The sequence below is a fragment of the Convolutriloba macropyga genome, chromosome 5 (genome assembly GCF_964194025.1).
Source record: "Convolutriloba macropyga chromosome 5, txConMacr16.3, whole genome shotgun sequence".
NCBI lineage: Eukaryota > Metazoa > Xenacoelomorpha > Acoela > Convolutidae > Convolutriloba > Convolutriloba macropyga.
The window spans coordinates 13,055,884-13,080,840 of record NC_134472.1 but is presented as its reverse complement, the minus strand read 5'-3'; the positions used below and the strand labels follow the sequence as shown (position 1 = coordinate 13,080,840).

The following is a 24,957-nucleotide window of genomic DNA, read 5'->3' as shown; positions in this document are numbered from 1 at the left end:
TTTTCATCGCTTTCCTAAGACAAAAACGATCAAAACCCTTACGTGGTAATCGTCGTTTTCGTCGTTTTTTCGTCATTTTCCACTCGTAAGAAATGATTGTTCATCGTTTTTTTTGTAAGAAATGTTTTTTCATCGTTTTTTTTGTAAGAGTTGATAGTTTTTTCGTCGTTTTTTCGTCATTTTTTACAAATGGATCGTCGCACACACACACACACACACACACACACACACACACACACACACACACACACACACACACACACACACACACACACACACACACACACACACACACACACACACGAACACGCATACCCACCCACACCAACGCACACGCACACAAACACACTCACCTACTTGTTTGACAATAGTAAAGTTAGCGCATGTAAAAAACACTAGTCACGTTGAAAGCTAGCATATATAATCAATTCTTCAACTAATCAGAGCATCGGCTTGGAAACTTTTCAATCTGAATTTAACAACGGCTCACATTGAAAGTATACAATATCAACCATTTTCGGAATAAACGGGTCACACGTGCTGCTCGAAACAAAACGAAATTTGATATATATTGAAATTCGTCACAAAACTAAGGATTTTTTAACGAAATACATTGTAAATCTTTCGCGATAAAAATTGGGCGTGATAAATAACCTCGAACTTCAGAAAACGCAAATTTTTTTCCAGTTCTGTGTTATCCTAAACTTTTTGCAGCGAGCCACCCAAACGCATTTAGCGGTAAAAATACCATTATTGGGGGCTATAGTTTTGTTTTGGGGAGAGAGGGAGGCGATACACTTACTCTTAAACCATTGTTTTTGAATTCAATAGATAGTCAATATGATCGGTTTTAGTTTGACAAAGACAACGAGATTCCATCTGGTTTTTATTGGGCATCGTTTGTGATTTCGGTTTTCAAACCTCTGTGATCGTTGGTTTTCTCGGTTTTTGAACTCACGAAATGGCCGGCATGTTCGGTCTTTTACGTAAGAAATTGTCGCTATGTTTGATTTTAGACGAAACAAACTCTCTTTATGGAATCTGTGAAACCATAAAAAAAATCATTTATGCGGTTCTTAGAAACCATAGCAAGAACATACAAGAAATTTTGCCCCTTCTTGGTGGAACCATTTATGTTCTTACGTATGGTTTCCAGGAACCATTTATGGTCTTTTTATGGTTTCTAAGTTGGGTCAACCATTCCGTTTCCAACACAAGAAAGCACGAGAAAACAACATTTGTACTTGATTTGTCGTGGTCATATCAAAACCCTGTGAATCTGAAGTAATGAACTGAATGCGTAATGATCTATGAATTTGATAACCCTGGTATTAGAAACTCATCATAACTTTTGACTACATTATATACAAAAAACTCATATGGAAAAAACAACGATTTCTTACATTTTAAACCGAACAAACAGACAAATTCGTACGTGTGAAACCGAACATACCGCAGCTTTCCTAGATTCGAGACCAAACACGCCGACGATTTCTTACAATTGAAATCGTGTATACCAAAGAAACTAAACGAAACAAACTAACACTTCTTATGTTAAAAACCGAATACATTTCTAACGCCATATTCGTTCGGTACTCTGGACTAGGGTAATGCTAAAGACTCCGAGAACCTTAAGAAAATCCTGACGCGATGTATATCACATTTCGTTTCACTGGCTTTGTATTCTGAATGCCGGGCGGTAATTTGATATAACAAAAAAGGGGCAATCAGGAGAGGTTTAGAAAACGATTCATCGTTTCTGAAATTAGACAACCGATTATCAAACTGCATATTTGCTCATATATTCAGTTTATGACTTTTCCATTTTTTTCTTCTGCGCATTCTTAGAGCTGGAATTTTTTATTTCCGATTCGTATTTAATCCCCTCTATGTGTACAGCTTCTTGATAGCCAGAATCTTTATCGTTTTTTATTGAGTTGTTTTCGTGGAAGTCGAGCCGATTACTTTCCTTAAGATTGTCTGGTAATTTGTTGACCTTTGAGTGGTGTAGTTTTCTCACTTCTCCTCCTTCTTCTGATGGTACTCCATGCTCTACTTCATATCTGTGCTCTTTTGGACTGGTTATGTTGACAGGCTTATTCTGGCGAAAAAACAATCGTTGGTTTAATTGAGTCACACATAACTGATTAGCTTCGGTTGAATTGTGATTGGAGAGTAGGTAGCTTAAGATGTGTGTAGGCAGCGAGTGCACATTCAGTGGGCAAGAAGGTTAGAAAAATGGGGAGGGGAAAATGTGCCAAAGCGGGGGTTGGTGGTGTTGGGGTTGTACCTAAACCAAAAAATTGATCTTTCGTAGTAAAATTTGCGCCCACTCAGCAAAATTGGGTGAGTAATGGAAGGGTGAGTCTAAAACTCCAAGAATTACCCTTCGAGCAATGAACTTAAGTCTTATCATCGCAAATTGAGAATTTTCAGACTCTAAGAGAACTGAAGTGTCTTAGGGACCTCCATTAGTACAAGGTTATCTCCACTCTCGAAAATCGCTAAAATTTGTTGGTCAAGCAATAATGGTCTGAAAACTGGCTGCACAAAAAATTTGAGGAAACCGAAACGACTGAAATAGGTGTCAGAAACATGATTAAATATAAATGTCAGCAATTAATTAATCTACGGTCACAAAAAATAATGACATCCACAAATCACAGTGCCCAAACCCGGGTCGAGAAAAAAAAAATCGAAAAATATGTAAGATAAGCAGTGAAAAGTTAGTTTTTCAACGCAAATTTTGGGCATAATTCACAGGGTCGCATGCGTATTACAAACAGCCAGATATACTAAGAACATACAATGATCTTAGTGAACATGAAAAGATCATTAAGAAAATTAGCGGGAAAACGAAAATTGTCAGAAGTCTTCTCTAAACATATTTTGAAAAATTATGGGAGCCACTTTTCGTTATATATTGTATAATGTAGTCAAACAGTTAAGAAATTTTTGGTCTCAAAAATTTGGTAATAAGTTTCTCGAAAAATATTAAACTAAAACAATATTTTTCATTGTTCTACAGTAGATTAATCCCAAGCACGTCAAAGCAAATGAATTAGTTTGTCTTTTCGATTTTCCTGGATCATATTTGTGTACCTGTGTGACAAAAATAAGCAGAAATTATACTTGAAGACAAATGTTCTCTCTTTGTATCAAAACTGCAATTTTTTCAGAATAATTTTTGAAAATTTTCTGAACATATTTTGAAACGATTTAGAGAATTGCCAAACTCATCCATTCTCTTTATTCAACCGGAAACCAAAACCTCTAGATATAGTCACATGTCAAGTATAAATCTGCAACAAGTATTCCCAAATGCAAACGTAAACACAAGAAATACAATGCCCAAAGCCAAGTCCAAACCAAGCTTGCTCATAGTCAATGTGCATCACCGCATCCAAGAGGATGAAATAAAAAAATGGTTTTTGAGCAATAACGGAATGAATGTAGTAAAAGTGTCAAACATTAGAAGCCGAGCGAGTGGAAAACCTGCAAAGCTTATCAGGGTAATAACAGATTCAACAAATCATGTTTAGTCAGCAGAAAAACACAGTGTAAAGATTGGTTGGCTGATCTGCAGATGTGAACCAAGCAAAGAGCCACCACATGATAAACAAGGCTTCAAGTGTCAGAGTTATGGAAACTCCGCCAACGAAAGTAAAAACGAGCTGCGTTGCCCGGGACGCTCAGGTCAGCACACAGTAAAGCAATGCACCGAATCAAAATAAAAAGCCAAGTGTGCTAATTGTGCTAATTGTGGTGGATCGCACTTATCTGTGTACTAAGAATGTTCCTCCTATCAAAACGCACTTAAAGAAGCAACAAAGAGAAAACAAGATATCAAGTACTCAGCAGTAGCAAAAAGAGGACCCGAATTGTTAAACACAAACTAAACTGTCTCAGCGATAAACGTAAGTGTTCTGGTTGCTGAAGTACTCAGCAAAATCCGATCAACCTTCAACACAATGTCTCACAGTGATATAATCAATGATGTCAGTATTAATGAAAGTATTTTCATTGCTAAAATAGAAGATCAAAAAGTAAATGACAGCTTCAGATAACAATTTTGCGGTTGTTCCACCGCAACAAATTTCAAAATTTCAACAAATAGCCGTCAATTCAGCCAACATGGATGATATCAAAATTATGCATTGGAACTGCCGAGGCTTCCGAGGCTTATCTAACAAAATATCAGATCTTCTCGTATTTTTGAATGAAAAAGACAGTGATATTGTGTGAGTGAAAGAATTCTAGAGCGGGCATAATGAAAATTTTTTCGATGATTGTTTCATAGTCACAGAGACAAGAGCAAGTCAGTAACATGCCTCAAAAATTTTAGCAAAAAAGGAACGACATTAATTGAAGTTAAACTTGTATATTTTGGTGGAAACGAACAAGGAAAAATTTTCGAAATAGTAAAAGCATGCTTTGAAGTACATGTTTTAGGTCATCTCTGGGTTATGGCTCTTTGCAACTCACCAGGTCGCGATTTGAATATGTCAAAAAAATTTCGAAAATGAAACGAAGAAATTTTTTTGTGCGGAGATTTCAACGCTCCATATCAAGAGCTGAATTGCACGTATAACACTGAAAAAGGTGAAAAATTATATGACACGAATTAAACTGGATTTTTTAAGTTTTTAAATAACGGTTTTTGCACATATCAATTACATCAAGGAGACTGTCAAAGTATGCTTGATCTACACTTCTCCGATCAATCAGTCTTCAAATTTTTGGATACATTTTATGTTTCCGATGACTTTGGCAGTAACCACAGCTCAACCAGTACAAATTTGAATATAGTAATTCAGAACAGATTTGGTTTGAAGGCAAAAATTAATTTAAAAATAATTAACCAGATTGTCAGACAAAAATATAAAAACTCTGTGCTCAATTTACCAGTCTATCAAAAAGCAGAAGAATTGGATCAATTTAATGAAGTATTTGTACAGATCATCCAAGTGTACCCTACAAAAATATTTCCTTGTGGCGATGAAACTACTAATCCTGTGCGCGAAAAGAAGAAAAAAGAAGAGAGCTGAAAAGAACAAACGGACAACAGAACAACTCCCTGAAAATGGAAATAAACTTCCTCCAAAAAAATAGGGAGGTCAGTGAAACAATCCGAAAATATCAATTTGTCAGAATTGATTGCAAGTGCTCAAAATAAGGGGAGCAAAAATTTTTGGAGAGCAGTTAAAACATTATGTGGTGTATCAAAAAAAACGAAGTGGAACTGAACAAAGTGTTGATGTCTCATATAAACAATTCAGAGCAACAACAGACATTAAAAAATGCGAAACATTTAAACTCTTCTACAAGATACAATGAAAGATCATAAAAACGAAAATATGGAACTAATGAGCACTTCGAAGTATTATTGTTATTAAAGTGGACCAATATAATGAAATTCGGAAACAAACAAGTAGACCAAGTCCAGGACCAGACAAAATCAGCTATAACAACCTGAAAAGATTACTTAAATGCCTCAAAAGATACATCTGTCTGCTGATACTGTTCCAACTACATGGAGAGAGTCAGAAGACAAAAATTACCGAATCCGAACAAAAACAAAAAAGTTGCTGAAAATTACCGACCAATCAGCCTAAGTAATTGCATTTAAAAATTTTTATGAAACTACAGTACAGAAAATTGTCCTAAAGCACTGTGAAAACAATGGCGTCTTCGGTGAAGAGCAAATTGCCTATAGAAAAAACCGCTGCACAACTGATAACTTGCTCAAACTTACTCAGCACGTTAGATAAGCATTTAAATTGTCCAAATTGATGGGATTTGTCTGCCTAGATATCGATAGAGCGTTTGATGCAGTATCTTCGTGAAAATACATAACTTAAAAAGTATCACATTTTGAACACTATCTGAAATGACTCAGGGCAGCGTCATTGCACCAATAATCTTCCTTGTTTAGGTCAGCAGCTTTCCTGATATAGCTGCACAATTTCTCAATTTGCTGTTTATTTTGTCCTTTTCTACAGATCCCGTTCTTGTAGAATAATTCAAGATAAACTTCTGTAATCACCAGACGAATTGATCAAATGGTGCAAAAAACTGAAAATAAGAATAAAATCTGGCAACACAAATTTCATATTTTTACATATCCGTCAAAGAAAGTTTTCATAAATGATTTTTTCATCAATAGTACACAAATTGAAGGCGCAAACTCTATCAGAATTTTTGGCGTGAGCCTTACCCCGCGTCTAAACTGGAAAGAACACTGCAAATGTTTGGTGGCAAGAGCAAACGAAAGAATCTTCCAAATTTGACTGCTCAGTCAGATCAACATTGACGAAAAAAGCTTGCTGACTTTGGGTTCACCTCTTTTTCTCTATGCAAAAACCTGCTGAAATGACTAATCCATTCCAGCTATCAACAACATACAACTGATCCGAAAAGGAGCATTAAGATTTTGTATGGTGAAACCCCGTTGGTAAAGTGTCAAAAAAACTCCATGAAGAGGCCAATATACCTGCCAAAATAGACCTTCAGATCAGATTAGCAAATATTTACCTGAAATGCGCAAAAAAAACAAGATCGAATCAATAATTGAATTCATACAGAAAAAGAGACAACGTCCGAAAAACAGTTATCAAAGCACACTGGACAATCTGTACTGCCAATGCACTTTACATTTAATTTCGACAAGATTGCCATATGTACAAATGACGATGAAAGACTGCCGCCATTGACAACAATTAGAGTACATTTAGTGAGCAGTTATCAAATTTGGAACGATACGATTGAAGCCTTGGAAGAAGGTTCGAGTCAGAGCAACAACTTGCAGTCTGATAGTTTTATTTTTTTACTTCATTTAAAGTTCAGTTCCTTCCAGCTGCTAGCCCAGTTAATTCGGGACAAAAGTTAAACATACAACGTTCTAATTATTCAGCTAAGCCAGACGCTCACCTAGTAAATTCGGGGCTTAGCTGTGAGAAACAGAAAGAAAACACCCGCAATTTACACAACTTTTATCTACTGAAAAATCTTAATCGATTAGCATCATTTTCAACCTGGAAAACGTTTTTATTTTTCACATTCACTCCACTGATTTTTTATCACAGCTAAGTTACAGTTATAAAACTAATGACATATAATGCTATGAGTGGTTTGTTTCAGATGTTTTAAGGTTTAGAATAGTCTAGCAAATTTCACTGCTTTTTATTCATCGGTCGTAACTTTACGTCAATCTTCTCAAAGCTTTAATTTTAAGTTATTAACGTGTTTGCAACTGCACTTTTTCTTACCTTCCCTCAGTTTATTTTAATGCGTCCTAACACTTGCCTTCATTTACAGAATTTCACGACTAATACGGCGAGTTGTACTGCAGTCACCTAGTTTTCTTACCAGTCATCTAGTTTATATATATATATATATATATATATATATATATAAATATACATATATATATATATATATATATATATATATATATATATGTATATGCATATATATATATATATATATATATATACAAAATTACATATATATATATATATATATATAAATAGTTATGTTCATAAATATATGTATATATATATATATATATATATATATAAATAGCTATGTTTATATATATGTATATATAAATATAAATATTTATATATATATATATATATATATATATATATATAAATACATACATATCTATATATATATACATATATATATATATATATATATATATATAAATTTATATATGTATATATATATATATATATATATATATATACATGTATATATATATATATATATATATATATATATATATATATATATAAATATGTTTATATAAATAAATATAAATAGTTATGTTTACATATATATGTATATATATATATATATATATATATATATATATTTAAATATTTATATATATGGGTCTTAATAGTCAGACAAGATCATATATGGTTCTCACTGGCCATAGAAGATCATTTTTTGTTCATACTAATTGTTGGAATGTCTTACGAAGAAGATTTGTATGTCTTATTTGGAATCATATAGTCTCTTTTACATTCTTTGTAAAATGATTACAAAGAATGTGAACCTCGGACAATTTTTTTCACAAAAATCTGAACAAGAACTTTACAAGAATCTGAAGTTCTTGTGCTAATAACGGTCAAGTTGATAGATCACAGATTGAAACTTTGATAGCGAAGGTCAAATATTGGTAATCGGGTGAACTTATTGTACTGGAATTGAACTGGAAACAAAATTGCTCTCGAAAATCATCGACGCTTGTAAAATTTGTTTACTCGAGTACCAATTTTTGACACTCCGTATTAAAAATTTCAATCTGTGATCTATCGATTTGGCAGTTATTAGCATAAGAACTTCAGATTCAAAAAAGATTGGCCCGATGGGAACAATTTTTGAGAGCGATTTCTGATCCAGTTCAATATTTAGAATTCAGGGAAAATGCGGTGTAAGAGACTCTTTTCCGCTTCCTTAGTTTTTTTGTTTTCATTATTCTCTTAACATATTTTTTTAGCCATGATAACTTAAAATTTAATCGATTTAAACGAGGTGTTCTGAAACGGCATGCTAGTATTGTTTTAGTTATAGCTTGTTTACCTTAGTTGGTAGTTTAGTCTCACTAGATAAGGCAGTAGAGAACTGAGGGGAATCAAGGAAACTGCGTGCGACACCAAAAAACAGGATCGTTTGTATAAAAAAATTGCCTTCCCAGAAAGAAATTAGAGAATATAAATAATAATTAAACCTGAAATTAGAGGCTGGTAGAACTTAAAAGACCTTGAGGCTGGAGAACTCGAGATAAAATTTAGAGACTTGTTACTCTGGTTGAGAGTAGAAAAACTTAGGTAACAGTAATAATCGACCGTATAAACCTCCAGGTGTATCCTTTTTCTTCAATCTGAGGAGGAAACGTCAAATAGGTTCGAAGAATTGCTCAAGTAGCCCTTGGCTCCTAATAACAGACAGACATTTTTTTGAGAGCGATCAAAAATTGTGCAAATTTTTAAACCAACAGCTTTTAATGATAAAACTCTAAAAGAATCAAAACGACTGTTCGATAGACTGTACGACAAAAAGGATGGCTTAAATTAAAGAGCTGATTATATCAATTTTCATAAAATACTGCTCAGCAAAGTTAATTCAATTCAAACTGGAACAATTTTCAGTTGCTAAACTAAGTACATCCAGAAAAACATACAACATAATAGTTATGAGCTGATATGAACCCGTAGTTCGTTTGTACAGAAGAAAAATTCGGCAAAAAGATTAGTCTCACGAAAAAATTTGTAATTATAAGGCAGAAGACATTAAGGCTTGAAATTAGAAATGAGCAGCTACTGAAAACCAAAGAAAAACATCAAGCTGTTGTTTTTCGGAAGCTGCTTTTGGATATAGTTAGTTGATCAGATGGTGTAGCTTCAACAGCTAGAGGAGTAGACAACGGAGGAGACAACGCAAGGCGGCAATCATAAACAACGGGAAAAAAATTTTGCATAAAAACATGACCTCTCAGAATATTTCATAGCACCTCAAATTAAAGATTAGTAGAACCTTATTGTTCTAGATTCTAAATTTATAAACCATTTGTTTCTGGTAGGGACTAGAAGAACTTGGGTACTGGTAGGGCAGTATTACGCTCAATTTTTACCATTTTCTTCAGTCGGAGGAAGAAACGTCAAATAGGTCAGACTGAACAAACAGTAAAAGTTCAAAATAACAAACGCAAACCTTTTTTGAGAGCTGTCAGATATCATGCCAATTTTTAAACAAACAATGATTTCTGATAGAAAAATTGACTGATAGGAACTTGACAAAAATTGATTTTTTCCGAAAAAATATGAGCCAAACAGATTGAGACTCGAAAACAAACAAGGAGGCTCGGTATTGTGCGATCGCACATAAGGTTCCGACCCCGCTCATCAACAATTTTGGCATAAATGTCTACCAAATGAGGAACTGATAGAAAACACCAAACATTCAAACATTTTTCAAAAAAATTGGACTATGAACGAAAAGATTGCCTCCGAAGAAAATAACTCAAATGGAGTGAAAAGTGATGCATTAGTTTGATGAAATATACCAATATTAAGAAAACGGGTCAAAACGTACAGCAAATTCAAACAACAACAACAACAAACATTAATTGCATCAAAACAATTACGTCCCTTTTAAAAACAAAACTTAATAACAAAGTCGAAATAGCGTCAGATAAAACTGAAACTTAACAAAAACAACTTGTAATTTAACAGAAAATATATTGGGCCAGTCCACAATAAAGAACAAAAACAGTTTGAAACAGTCGCTTATTTTTTTAAAAACAATTAATATTAAAGTAATGATAAACATTAGAAATCAACTAAAATGTTCTATAAATTCACGATTAGCAGTGTTTCTAATTATTAGAATTAAGAACTCTCGGTATTCAATATTGATGCGGCTACAAAAAAAATCAACAAATAGACAACAAACAAAAATCAGTTGAATTTTGCCAGAAAACGTATTCGAAGCCGTAAAGCCATACTTTGGCCCTTAAAATATGTTCGATTGCACCATCTTTGACCACCAATAATGTATTCTGGGACCTCTCATTAACAAAACCAGAACAAAAAAATTAAAACTTGTTTTTTTTTCGAAATTTTTTTTTCAAAGTTATGAAAGCCATTAATTACAAGATGAAATAATTTTATAGATTTGTTTAGTTTTCCAAGAAAATATCCAGAATATATCTTATGTCTATAAAAAAAGTAAAATATGACAAAAAATAAAAATGAAATTACTTTGTTTGTGAAAAACCAGTAAAGTCGTAAACGAAGCCAGTAAATTCATAACGAGTTCTTCAAAATCATTAGATTTGGTGACACCAATCCCTTTAACACCTTCCTTTGACAACAATATTATCATAATTGACCTGTAATTAACGAGACTAGGTAACAAACAGACAAAAAAGGAACAAAATTGCGAAGTTTAAAAAGGTTTCTTTTTATTTTGGAGAATAATTGTTTTCAAAGTCATAAAAGCAATCAGCTATCTACTAATATCAGAATATCGGGACATCTATTTTCCATGAAAAGCCAATAAAACCGGGTCATTGTACCGGAAATTTCATACGACTAAACAGACAATGTAAAAACGACAGTTGAAGACAAAATTAAAAAATTCATTTAAATTCTTCGAGAAAGTGTTGTCAAAGCCGTTAAAACCAGAGTCTATATCCTTAAGGATTTCATTATTATCGGTTGTGCCTTATTGTGAACGCAAATATTGTGGTTTATGAACTGTTAATAACGTGATAATGTGACAAAACTACAATACGTGAAAAATGGGCAAATACCTGAAAATAAAAAAGCGTTAATTCTAGTAGTATCAAAGCCAGAAAACCATAACTTAAGCTGTAAAACCGCAATAAATATTGAATTTGAATTCAGTAGAAAGAAACATTCTTTCATGACTGACACTAAGCTTCAAGTTGACCAAATTAAGAGAAAAATGAATGCAAATTTCAATAAGCCATTTTTTATTTAAAATCAAATATTTTAAAAATTCAAAATGACCATAAGCTTTCAAGAAATAAACTAGATAAAATGTTTGGAGCTAATTAGGAAGCCAATTGGACCTATCAGTAGTGAGCTTTGATTTGAAATGATCTGTTGCTTACTTAATTTATAAAAAAGGTAGAATTTTTTAAATAAAAGTAATACATTTTATTTATAAAAAAAGATAAAAAGATCAAAAAATTTACATTATTTTTACAAAATACTAACAAGCCTAAAATGAAGCAAGTGGTCTAAAGAACTGCTAAGAACCGTTCTGCTCCAAGTCAAACAGTCAATCAGCACATGCAAAAAAAAATAATCCAAGTCAAAAAGTCATTCAGCACATGATAAAAACAAACTTGAACTTACTAGCTCAGCAAAAATTAGCTCACATGTCAATTTTGCTCATTTTACTTTTAGTGCGAAATTCTTTAAAAAAATCCTAAAATGAGTGATCTATGTTATGAAGAGATGGCTTGCAGTAATGCACGAGGAAACCAAAGTAAAATCGTTCAATATTACGCGAATATGAGCAAATTTAGAACAAATGAACTGAACCCATCTTACCTTTAAATTAGACCATTTTGCTTTGTTAATGATGAATTTCAAATCTTGTGGGCTCAGTAGTTTTTCCAATCCCATGTTATCATCTTGGCCAATTAAACGGAGGAAATCCTTCATTAAGGTTTTCGAATCAAGAGCTACAGAATCTTTCTTGTTTTTTGTCCCATTGGTATGTTCATCTGGAGGCCTAAATTAAGAAAGTTCCGTGATAAATTAAAAAGCTCATGAAAACGAACAGGTCTGTTACTGACGTGAACGGTGAGAGGGAAAGAGAAGGGGTAGTTTATTATAAGATTATGGAGGATCTTTTCCGCTTGGCCCCCACAGTACGTTATGCTCATGCCCCCCCCCCCAAGTTAAATAAAGCGCACGTGTCATTACATAGTAAATCATTATGTAAAAATATGGCATGTACGTCTGGGGGGGGGGAGGGTGCAAATAATATACACCCACTAAGATGGGGGCACAAACGGAAAAGATCCAATATGGAGATTGGGTTAACACACCAGCATAAATGTTCTCCAAAAATATGGGGGAGGGGTGATAAGTCGCAAAGAATGAAGTGAGGCAAAATTAATAGAGATGTTGGGGTAATCGCGGATATACTAGAAATCACCCCATATTTCATTTTGAAAAAATAAATAACGGCAAACACGTTTCACAAGAACATGAAAACAAATCATATGAGAATTATAAAAGTAAGAAAGATTAAGAGGCTGAATTTTGTGCCGCATTTTTTAGAAAAAATCTAAATAAACTTCTTATCTTGCCGGATACGGAAAATTATAATCAATTAGCTTTAAAAATTATACACGTAAACACTTAAATATTACTACTGAAGGACACTAGTTTATATTTCGGGTAATGATGAGTTTGATAAAATATAGAATTTTCATAAAATATTGCACGTATCAATCGAACCCCAGATTTATCACAATCAGCCCCGTAAGTTTGACCCAGGATGAATTTTTAGACAAAATAGACCGATGATTGGATATGGGCCAGACCTAACAAACCGAGGATTGTGTACCCAGGTTGAGGTCCCAGACGGAAAGTCGGAATGTACAGACCGTTCCAGACGGAAATTTGGTATGTCCAGACCGTCCCAAACGGAAAGTCGGTATGTCCACACCGTTCCAGACGGAAAGTCGGTATGTCCAGATAGTCCCAGACGGATAATGCCTATGTCCAGACTTTGGTGCGTTCTTCAGACATTTCGTGCGTTTATGGTCAGACTTTCGTGCGTTCATCAGATCTTTCGCGCGTTCATGTCCAGATTTTCGTGCATTCACCAGACTTTTGCGTTCAAGAGAATTTCGTGCGTTTATGTCCGGACTTTCGTGCGTTCACCGGACTTTTGTGCGTTCATGTTCAGACTTTCGAGCGTTAACCAGATTTTTGTGTGCTCACCAGACCTTCGTGCGTTTATGTCCAGACTTTCGTGCATTCAACAGACTTTCGTGAGTTCATAATCAGACTTGCGTATGTTCGTTCATCAAACAATTGTGCAATAATCCAATTTTGATCGTTTTGACATAAAAAATTACTTCGCTTGTTTGTTTTTTCAAAAAGTGAAAATTCGTTTGTTCGAGGGCTTTCCGAATTGACTTAAAGATTTGTCAAAAAAGATGTTGTTTGAGAAAAAATGTCGGTTTTAATCGATGTTGGTTTTAAGAAATGTTGGTTTTAACCGATTTGGGAGTGGTTAGGGAAAGTGAATCAAACTTAGTATATAGTGTATGTAGAGCCTAAAACAAAAAGATTTTTTGGTACAGTTGGTCTACAAAAAGAAAGCGTTAGATCAGACATAAATCTGTGCATTAAGAGAAGGAAGTTCTGTGAAGTTATTAGGGTGTAGGACATAAGGAATTTTTGCTATAGGTTGCCTACAAAGTAAGTTAGGTTTTCATAGGGAAATTTGTAAATTTTGCGAATAACGAATTGCAAACATAGGTCTTTTTCATCGGGTCAAGATGTGTTATTTATGTGTATGATGTGAATTTTTATGTTTATGTTGATTTCAAATTTCTTGACTGAGAGGAAAAAAGGCTTATCTTATTAGAGGTTCAAGTTTTTTAATACTGGTAGGGTTGAATTTTACTCACAATAGCAAAGAAGCAATGCATCTCTATTAGTAAAAAGATGCTCATGTACGTCACGTAAAAAAGACTAAATATATGAAATATATGGATTTGTGGACTCATGGAACCCTCTTCCTTTTCATTGGATCTATACGAGCCGAAAAAGGTAAGTTTTTTAGTCTGGACATGAACAAACGAAAGATGTGATGAACGTACAATTTTTTGTTCAATAGTTAGACTTCAACGCGTTCATTCCCAGACTTTTGTGCGTTCATGATCAGATTTTCTTGCGTTCACCAGACTATTCGTGCGTTCATGTCCAGACTTTCGTGCGTTCGTCAGACTATTCGTGCGTTCATGTCCAGACTTTCGTGCGTTCATCAGACTATTCGTGCATTCATGTCCAAACTTTTATGCGTTCACCAGACTTTCGTGCGTTTTTGTCCAGACTTTCGTGCATTCAACAGACTTTCGTGCGTTCATAATCAGACCGAACGGACCAACGATTGGGTATGGGCTATATCAAACAGGCCCATTTCAGGCAAGGGCGAGACTGAGCAGGCCCAATTAAGTTATGGACGAACACATCGGCGCGACAGACATTTTGCCCAGGCTATATGCTCGGGCACGGCGGACTCCCTCTGTCTTGGGTCGGAGACCAATCCTGGGTATTACCAGAAAGATAGCTGAATGGGATAACTTAATGATTGATCAAGAATGACAATAGTAATCGAGATCATTTGTTTGAAAAGACCTTATCGTTTTAGTGAAAGAATCATTATTGACTATAACCAAACTCTCCAGCACCTAGTAAAAGTTCAGGTAAAGTTTTATTATAGGTGCAGCTAAGGTCTGTTAGAATCGATAAATAGGGCGGTTCTTTTCATGGACCGGAAAGTTAGAATCGATAAATAGGGCAGTTCTTTTCATGGACCGGAAAGTTGTTTTTTATAACACACTTCAAAATGCCTGGTCTTTTCACGTTTCGAGAATAACCAAATTTTGGGACTAGCAAGAGTTTTTTTTCATTTCTTTTCTGGAGATCTAAAAGCATACACAAATAACAGAAAAAGTAGGATCGCAACTGGTAATGCATCATGAAAACTGTTTTACACTTAATCGAAGCATTACAAGAAAACTATAATAACTTAAAAACTTCAGTTGCTGTTTTTTTTGATCTAGCTAAAGCATTTAATTCAATATCGCACAAAATTTTTCTCAAAAATTTTGAAGCTTCGATTTTTCAGAAAGTGCAGTTGAATTATTTGCTTCATTTCTTAAGAACAGGCAGCAGTGTGTTAAGATAAATGATGTTTACTCAGAATGGTTGGAAACAAATCATGGTGTTCCACAGGGAACGGTTTTAGGGCCACCAGTTTTTCTTCTCTACATTAATGATTTTCGTGAAAAAGTACAAGGAAACTTCCACATAATTCAATTTGCTGATGACACACGTTTCCATTTTAGCAGAAACAATGTCAGCGAACTGAAAAATTGTGTTTCTGAAATACTGGAAAAAACAGATAATTATCTAAAGCAAAACAAATTAACCATGCATACCGGTAAAACTGAACTTCTTTACGTCTCGAAGGAAAATTTTGGTCCAATAGTTTTCGGGGACAAGAAATTAAACCACAATGTCACTGCAGACACTTGGGTATAATAATTAATTCTAAATTAAATTTTCTTCTACAACTCAACAAATTCCTATCAAATAAGGCCACAGCGATTAGATCCATATACGTTTTACGTTATCAGTTACCTCTGAAAGCACGATTGATGCTATTCAAATCCCTTGTCCTTTCTCATTTAACATTCAGTGCTCTATTTTTTCAGAAATTGGATTTCTCTGCAATGCAGCGAATCAATCGACAAATCAATCGGGGAATTAAAGTTTGCTATATGAGCAAAAAGTTTGAGAGATCTACAGATCTCTTAGTCAAATCTGCATTTTGCCTACAGAACTTTTAATAAGCCAGATGAGTATTTCAAAAGTTAGGAATGATTTTTCATTCTTGAAATCAGACAACACTGAGAGTTTTGTTTTAAGTGGCAATGTCTGAGTAAGAAAAAACAATAGAACTGAACAGCTAATTCTCCTAAGGTCGAGCAGTCGATCAATAAAAAAAAGAAGCATCCAAAAATGGAATAAACTTCCGCGTGAAGTCCGGACTATCAGATCACGCTCAAAGTTTAAACGCATGTTAAAACATCATCTGCTACAACAATTCAAACTTGTACCGTTGGAAAGGAACGTTGGTGGCTTCAAAAGTTATTTTTACCTTTAAAAAACAGAACCACTAATTTTGATTTATAACATTGTACTAATTTTGTTTATATAATTTTAAACTTGTGATATTTAACCCCTGGGTTATATTTTCAATTTACTGGTTTAAACAAGAAAAAGCAGTCCCAAATTTGCCTATAATTTCAAGACTAATGTTTGGTGATGAAGTATTAGTGTATGTTAAATAATTTATCTACTCCCCAAGGGAATCAGTTAATTAAGCATTCTTGCAAACAGTTGTAGCAAACCTTTTTGTTCAAATGAAAATAGAATTTTTAATAATCTAATATGATGATTGTATTTCAAAACATTAAAGGACTTTTGCTAGAACCGCTTTTTGGAGCATTTTCGTTGCTTTTCTATGCAGGTTTAGTTGTCATATAGATTCAATTATTGTTTCCAACAATATTAAATCTGACAATAAAAATGTGTCATTTTAAGCGAATTATTTACTTCCAAACAAACAAAAAGTGGTAAAGTGATGAAAACGTCGCTCTTGGTGGGATTGATCAACTGTACCAAATTTGGCCAGATTTAGAAATTGCTAATCTCAAATTCAATATATCCCCAGGTCTAGGTAGAGTCTAATGAAAAGACAATGCTCGACCCAAATGTACTTGAAAAGACCACACTCGACTCATTTGAGCTAAGAAAAGATTTTAGCTGGACTTTAAGACCTTCTGGACTTTAGCTCGACTCAGATTTTTTGCAGAAAACTTTTACTGGACCCAAAATTTTACAAAAGACTTTAGCTCGACCCAATATTTGGGCTGGACTTAAGTTGGTTTCATTGAATCAAGCAATGTTGTGATATACTCGAGGTGCCATAACTCTTTATCTTAAGATTTGACGAAGATCTTAAGGCTTTTGGCAGCTTTCCAACTGTTTTCTAAGTTGGACTGCTCTGGTGCAAATCTGGTTATTCGTGCTTCGGCTCTGCTTCTGTATGTATAGAAGCAGAAAAAAAATAAAAAATTCCGGATTTTTTTTTTAAAAAGGAGACTTATGAAAAGACTAATGGTGGACCCATGAAAAGACCTTAGCTGGACTTTCTTCGTTATGAAAAGATCTAAGCTCGACCCATGAAAAGAAATTAGCTCGACTTTAATTAGGATGCTCGACCGTGTAATTATAGTCAATATTGGCCCCCCTACTAGACTTTTAAAGTCTTTTCATAAGTCGAGTCCTATGCCTGGGTCCTCCGTACGAAGCGGTAATTGACAAAGTGTGTCGCTATTTCACTGAAGAACTGAAAAACAACATTAACTAGACATGGGAAATGATAGAAAGGGGGTGAAGAAAATGTTAGGCATTTTTGTTCCATGACTTTAAATGTATGTGAGGAAAAAATGAAAAAGTTAATTGGAAACACTATGAAAAAAATTCAAGCAGGAAACAACGCAAATTTGAGCAAAAAATTCACGGACAGAAAAATCTGTTTCTTCAAAAATTACCGGCTGGACAAGGCTCTCTCTTGTAAGTCCTTGTTCACTCTAATCTTTTGACTGCCCTTATCGTGTTATGCCGGTCAAACGAGCCGATAGGCAAGCAAGCCAATATTTGAAAAAGATCTCAAGTAAACGAAATATTGTTGCAGTAACCGTAACAGAGTTTGTCCCTGGTGGGCCTAGGATTTCCGATTAATTTCTATGATGAATGAGTAGCTTGGACAGACATGGAGTGGTCCACTAAGGCTCAAGTTCAATAGATCTCACTAAAAGATAACGTTAATCGTTTCTTTGCTGGATTTTAATACATTTTAAATTGCAGAAATTAGACGCTCTCTTGATTGTAATGGTTAACAATGTTTTGTTTCTGAAACATTACTTAACTATTACATAACATTCGGCTTGCATTTACGTCCGTTTACTTTTACTTTGGTCTACTTTGCATTCACCTGGGTGCTGTTTATTTTTATTGCTGGGTAAATTAGCCCAAAGATTTTTTTTGTACTTCTGGTATATTTATTAAAAATTATAACGATAATTAATGACAATTTTCTTTGAAAAACTGAGGTTGTAACCAATCGAGTTCTGTTGTAATCGGAAGTTGTCATCAATCAAACTTTAAAATCAATGATGGCACTTCTGTTCCTTCGTTTAATCTGTTCCATGTTATCGTCAGTGCTGGCTGCAGAAACGATTTCTGGGATCGGATATTGAGACGATTTTTAGATTGATGTAATATTCTTACAATTACAACGCTTTTTTGCGAAATGTATCGCCCAGTTAGACTCATATCAAACCACGGAGAGATCTGACAAACCGAACCAAGAAAAGGGGGCAGAATTGAATGAAGCGTGGCATGGTAGTAGACCAGATTCCAGTACCCAAAAATTTCGGCTGCAGTCAATCGAAATCTTAAATAAGATCTTTTGGTAGCTCTAATGATTTTACTGAGACCTTCTACGGCATCATATCCAAAGAGTTGATAAAAATTCTAAAATTAAAATATATTTTTCTGTTTGTGCCCTCCAAGTTAGTGGGTGCGTATAATTTTTGGCACGTGCTCCATAAGGGGGATGCACAACGTACTTGAGGAGGGAGGGGTCACAAACGGAAAAGATCCAGATTTTTTGTCTATAAAACAGAGTCTCTACTAAAATAAAACTGCAGATTTTCTTGTAGGAAATCAGCACCAATATCAATCAAGAGTTGTTCTCATCAATGCTGTGAACCGGTATTTTGTTAGGTGAGTATCATTAATATTAAATACGCTGCTGAGACTGCATTTTTTGCAATCATTCAGAAGTTTCTAAAAAATGCTTGATCAGTTGAATGAGGCAGTCATGAGACACGGAGTGTGTTCCAAAAAGACCAAAACAGAAAACAGACATAAACTACGAAAAGCAATTGTGCAATACTTTCTTGAGATTTTTTGCCTTGACAGAGAAAAATTGCCAGAGTTTTTTACTTAACTATTACATAACATTCGGCTTGCATTTACGTCCGTTTACTTTTACTTTGGTTTACTTTGCATTCACCTGGGTGCTGTTTATTTTTATTGCTGGGTAAATTAGCCCAAAGTTTTCTTTGTACTTCTGGTATATTTATTTAAAATTATAACGATAATTAATGACATTTTTCTTTGAAAAACTGAGGTTGTAACCAATCGAGGTCTGTTGTAACCGGAAGTTGTCATCAATCAAACTTTAAAATCAATGATGGCACTTCTGTTCCTTCGTTTAATCTGTTCCATGTTATCGTCAGTGCTGGCTGCAGAAACGATTTCTGGGATCGGATATTGAGACGATTTTTAGATTGATGTAATATTCTTACAATTACAACGCTTTTTTGCGAAATGTATCGCCCAGTTAGACTCATATCAAACCACGGAGAGATCTGACAAACCGAACCAAGAAAAGGGGGCAGAATTGAATGAAGCGTGGCATGGTAGTAGACCAGATTCCAGTACCCAAAAATTTCGGCTGCAGTCAATCGCAATCTTAAATAAGATCTTTTGGTAGCTCTAATGATTTTACTGAGACCTTCTACGGCATCATATCCAAAGAGTTGATAAAAATTCTAAAAATTAAAATATATTTTTCTGTTTGTGCCCTCCAAGTTAGTGGGTGCGTATAATTTTTGGCACGTGCTCCATAAGGGGGATGCACAACGTACTTGAGGAGGGAGGGGTCACAAACGGAAAAGATCCAGATTTTTTGTCTATAAAACAGAGTCTCTACTAAAATAAAACTGCAGATTTTCTTGTAGGAAATCAGCACCAATATCAATCAAGAGTTGTTCTCATCAATGCTGTGAACCGGTATTTTGCTAGGTGAGTATCATTAATATTAAATACGCTGCTGAGACTGCATTTTTTGCAATCATTCAGAAGTTTCTAAAAAATGCTTGATCAGTTGAATGAGGCAGTCATGAGACACGGAGTGTGTTCCAAAAAGACCAAAACAGAAAACAGACATAAACTACGAAAAGCAATTGTGCAATGCTTTCTTGAGATTTTTTGCCTTGACAGAGAAAAATTGCCAGAGTTTGCAATGAAGAAGTTGAACATGAAATAAACTACTTGGCTAGGAGAATCGAAAGAGAAAATTTGAAAAAATTCCTAAGTTGTAAAATTTATCGATAAGAAAGGGTGGAGAAGACGGACAGCAATATATTGGCAGCACTTTTGTGAAATGACTTCGGTCGAGCTCCAATTTAGGCTAGCCGAGTAGCGAATAGTCACGAAAAAATTAGTAGGACCCTTTTCAATTAAAAAGGTCCTCACCAAACCTAGTGTCCATTTTATGGTAACTGGGGAATTTTGAAGTTCTACCTAACAATGTCAGGGGGCTATAATTGACATAACTTTTGAATTTTCACAGGGAACAGCTATTGCAAAATTCGACAAATTTTTGAGCAAGCTAAAAAGATACCACGTGGGACTCAAATTATTGCCAATTACCGGAACTGGAACTTCAATATGGATTTGTTTTTCTACTGGACCCCCACAATTCCAAATTATGTGTTGTTATATAGCACTTTACTATGTAAAAATAATGCACGTGCGCGTGGGGGTCACAAAACATATATTATCACTAAGCTTGGAGGCTGAAAATGAATAGATATTTTTTCCATATCAACCTAACGGCACACAATTTTTAGGATCTTTGCCGTTTGTGGCCCCTCAGTACTTTATACAACTCCTTGGTTATAGAGAAAGAGCCATTTCAAAGTAAATCGCTATGAAAAACATGCCGCGTGCGTCTGGGTGACTCAAATAGTATCCATCCAATTTTTGGAGCTTTTCTTTTTGTGTACCACAGCCTAATGTGTGCATGTTATTTGCAACCCCCAGACGCATGTGCCATATTTTTACATAATGATTTACTGTGTTAAGACACGTACTCTGTAACTGGGGCGCATAACGTTCGGGGGGCACAAACGGAGACGATCCCATTTTTTAACTGGAGGCTTAGAAAACACTGTATGGCTGAAATGAATTAGATCCCGAACTTCAAGAGAAACGGCCAAAATAATGTTGACTAAAATGACTTAAAAAACAGCCAGTTTACCAGATAACATAGTAATTTGTGATTAAACCCCCACCTGCTGGGCATATTGAGCCTGTTCAGAAAGTCGAGCTCCAGGCTAGGCGAGTCGAGTAGCGTATAGTAATGAGAAAATAGTTCGGGTCTTTTGATTTAAATTAGTCCCCCACAAAATTATAGTTCACCTTATAGTAACTTCAAGCATCTGGGGACCCAGGTTTTGGTCCAGACCCAAATTGAGCTATGATCAGACCCAATCGAGCACACACCCCTGTGTTCCCAGACCAATTTTACAGGGTCTGGAAAGTGGTTGGAGCGCACAATAGTCTCGACCATGGTCTGATTTCAGTCTGATCAGAGGTCAATTGGGTCTAGAAGGTCTGATCATAGTCTTTTTAGTCTGGACCATGGTCTGGGTTTGGTCTGATCAGAGGTCAATTCGGTCTGGAAGGTCTGATTTCGAGTGCATTACTTTTTCATTTTGTTTGTTTTTTTTTAATGAGGGATGTTGACTCTGCCAACAGGCAACAATAAAGCAGCGTTCCGATCAGAGGAGACTCATCTAAAGTCCGTTGACTCTGATCAGAAATAAGGAGTCCAGCTGATAGCAAATTCCGGTCCCCTCAAGAGGACATTTTGATTAAATGAAGACCACGACGTTTCTTGTGGAAAGCTGTCTAAGTTCATCCATTGAGTCAGAAATATGAACAAGGGGTATGGTAAATAAATTTTTTTCCCAACATTAGGCTTCGTTTTCATTAGCAATATTTTCAGAATTGGCTTTTCCTTAGATGATTTTGGGTCTTTCCCATTATAGCCCCCCCTCCCAGAAAATTATAGCCCCCCCCCAAAAAAAAATCAAGTTATGCAGAAATCAAGAACTTGTAACCAACAATTGTAAGCATCATTTATGCTTACAATTGTTGGTTACAAGTTTTTGTTTTGTTCCAGTATCGAATGCTGGAATTTTCCAATCGCCGTCATTATTTCATGGAACGGGTCCAGGTTTTTTCGAGAAACATGCTTTCTGAACAGGAACTCCGCAAGATACGAAGTCAACTAAAATCAATTATAATGGGCAAGCCCATGTCATCATCCGGCGGCTCGCCTACAATGATTTCTGATTTTGTGTTAAAGAAGTGGTTATTAATTTCAGTGGCTCGCCTACATCGATTTCCGATTTTGTGTTAAAGAGGTGGTTATGAATTTTCATCTGGGGGGGGGGGGCTATAGGTTACATGCCCACTAAGCTGGGGGGGGGGGGCTATAATGGGAAAGACCCATGATTTTAATACTGCAAACACCAGTTTTTTTGAAATGAATATATTATAGCAAAATTAAGAGATTTGTTCATAATTAAAATCTTTCTCTGAGCAGACTATTTTGAGCGCAATTGAGTCTGATCATAGTCTGATTAAGGTCTGGGCAATGGTCTGAAATTGAGTCTGGACCATGGTCTGAAGATGGTCTGTTTGGGTCTGATCTTAAGCGCACTATAGTCTGGACAGTGGTCTGGGTTCGGTCTGATTAGAGGATATTTTGGTCTGGAAAGTCTGATCAGAGATCATTTTGGTCTGGAAGGTCTGATCAGAGGTAATTTCGGTCTGGAAAATCTGATCAGAGGTCATTTCAGTCTGCATAGTCTGATCATAGCTCAATTTGGGTCTGGACTTAAACCTGGATAATCTACACGTTCTATGCCTCAAGGGCTCTAAATGGGATAACTCTTTAATTGCACAGGGAAACACGGCGGTATACCGAACCTCACGTTGGTTAATTATTCGGGTCTCTTAATAATGCCAACCCTGTCTATTTTGGGATTGATATCAGTTGATTGCTGTTAAGCCCCCCCCCGTTTAAGGGGTATATTCTACCAACGGGCTTGGGATGGAAGCATTCGAATGAAAACTCGAATGCTCCCATCAGATTCGAATATTAAATGTTTGTATCTTTCAGAGGAACGAAAAATGCAACCTTTTATTTTTGTTGCTTTCTTTTCTTTTCCTCATGTGATGCTTTTTAAGCCAATCAACTTCGTGGGCACCATCGTAGCCATCTTCAGGCACCAGATTAACCTCTTTGCGAGAGTCTTTACTCGCATCATTGCGAGGCTTCAGCCTACTGACATCGTCACGATTCCCGTTTCTTGCTCGAGACTCGAATGCCATGTTATAGTCAGCTCTGAATGCTATTAAGAGATGCGTTTCCTTTTCTCCTATTCGTATAATGAGATTATATATAATTTGATATTTTTCGATTACAGCCCCCTTCTTAGTAGTCATGTTCATATAGCCAGCCAGCCCTCCCCCAAGGGGTTTGTGGCAGGGGGAAATTTCTGTCAGGATTTTGCTGCCCGTCTTCTCCTATTAAACCCCCCGTTGAAGGGAGAGGGCGGACAGAGAAAATCCTGAAACTATAATTGTAATGGTCACTCTTCACTCGTTATTTGTTTATAGAAATAACCATTTTTTATAGCACAAAACAGGCAACAGTTTGTCAGTTTGTTCATATATGGTTATGAAATTATATTTCCGTCAACGCGAAAAGGAAACGGTTCCCTATTATGGCGCATATGATAAAAACTGAAATGCAGGTTGCCAATACAAAAGCTGCTATATGCGTTTTATAAGCTTCGATGCCAGACATCTTACCAGGTGGACAAATTTGTTTTCAATACTGCAAAACTCTCCAATTTCAAGGTTTTGTCACGTGCAAAAAGTGTGTATCAATATACAGATTTGCGTGATTTTTTTATCCGGTAAGCAGAAGTACAAAGAGCAAAACTGGTTATTGAGACTGAATATTCAGCGGTGCAATAATGTCAACGGTCCAATAATAGTGAATACTATAGACACTCTTTAATACTTAAGCTAGTTTGTAGGTAATTACCACAAAGGCCATTTAGCTTACTGATTAAGACCTGCTACGCAAATTGAATTATTGAAGCACCCACGTGGAAGTTCGGATCTGAAATAAAGCATACCTTTTTGGCAGGAGTTAGGCTGAACTTTGTTTGTCATGCATTAACATTTGCTCAAAAATCAAGACCAGCCAGTGTAAATTGTGACATAGAGTATTGGCCATCCAGAAAAAAAACAGAATGTCTCTTGAATGATTTAACGATGATTTGCTCTGCTACCAAACTGGAGAAATACCAAACTGCTATGATGAAGAATAAAACATAGTTTCGCGAGGGAATTAAAACACTTCTGGGCCTGAGTCAAAAAAATTACGCTCCACTAATTTTCAGAAAGAAAGTGTAAAATGAGTCAGTAAATTTACCTCTGAAATGAAATCAAAGTTTTTACAAAACTGAGAACCCACATTCAAAACGTTGAAGATGCCGTTAAAGAGGGCCGTATAATCTAGGAGGAGACTTAACATATCAAAATTCTATTTTGACGTTTAAAACTTTATTTTAATTTTTTTGTTTTTTTTTAGAATTTTTGCTACTAACTTTACTCGCAATTTAGTAACCTTGCGTCTGATTGAAAAAACAAA

General features: G+C 35.3%; 1 protein-coding gene across 2 annotated transcripts; it reads right to left on the bottom strand.

Moving 5' to 3' along the window:
• Positions 1-1,693: 1,693 nt before the first annotated feature.
• On the bottom strand, positions 1,694-24,148 carry LOC142339151 (uncharacterized). Of its 2 annotated transcripts, none has more exons than XM_075388929.1 (4): positions 24,108-24,148; positions 23,431-23,644; positions 12,099-12,282; positions 1,694-2,101 (listed from the first exon to the last, which is right to left on the bottom strand). In XM_075388929.1, exons 2-4 carry the CDS (start codon positions 23,622-23,624, stop codon positions 1,811-1,813), a joined length of 669 nt encoding a protein of 222 aa, XP_075245044.1. In that variant the 5' UTR covers positions 23,625-23,644; positions 24,108-24,148; the 3' UTR covers positions 1,694-1,810. The 2 variants fall into 2 exon arrangements, with proteins under 2 accessions (XP_075245044.1, XP_075245045.1); XM_075388930.1 differs by lacking the exon at positions 1,694-2,101 and adding an exon at positions 8,842-8,950.
• Positions 24,149-24,957: the final 809 nt, after the last annotated feature.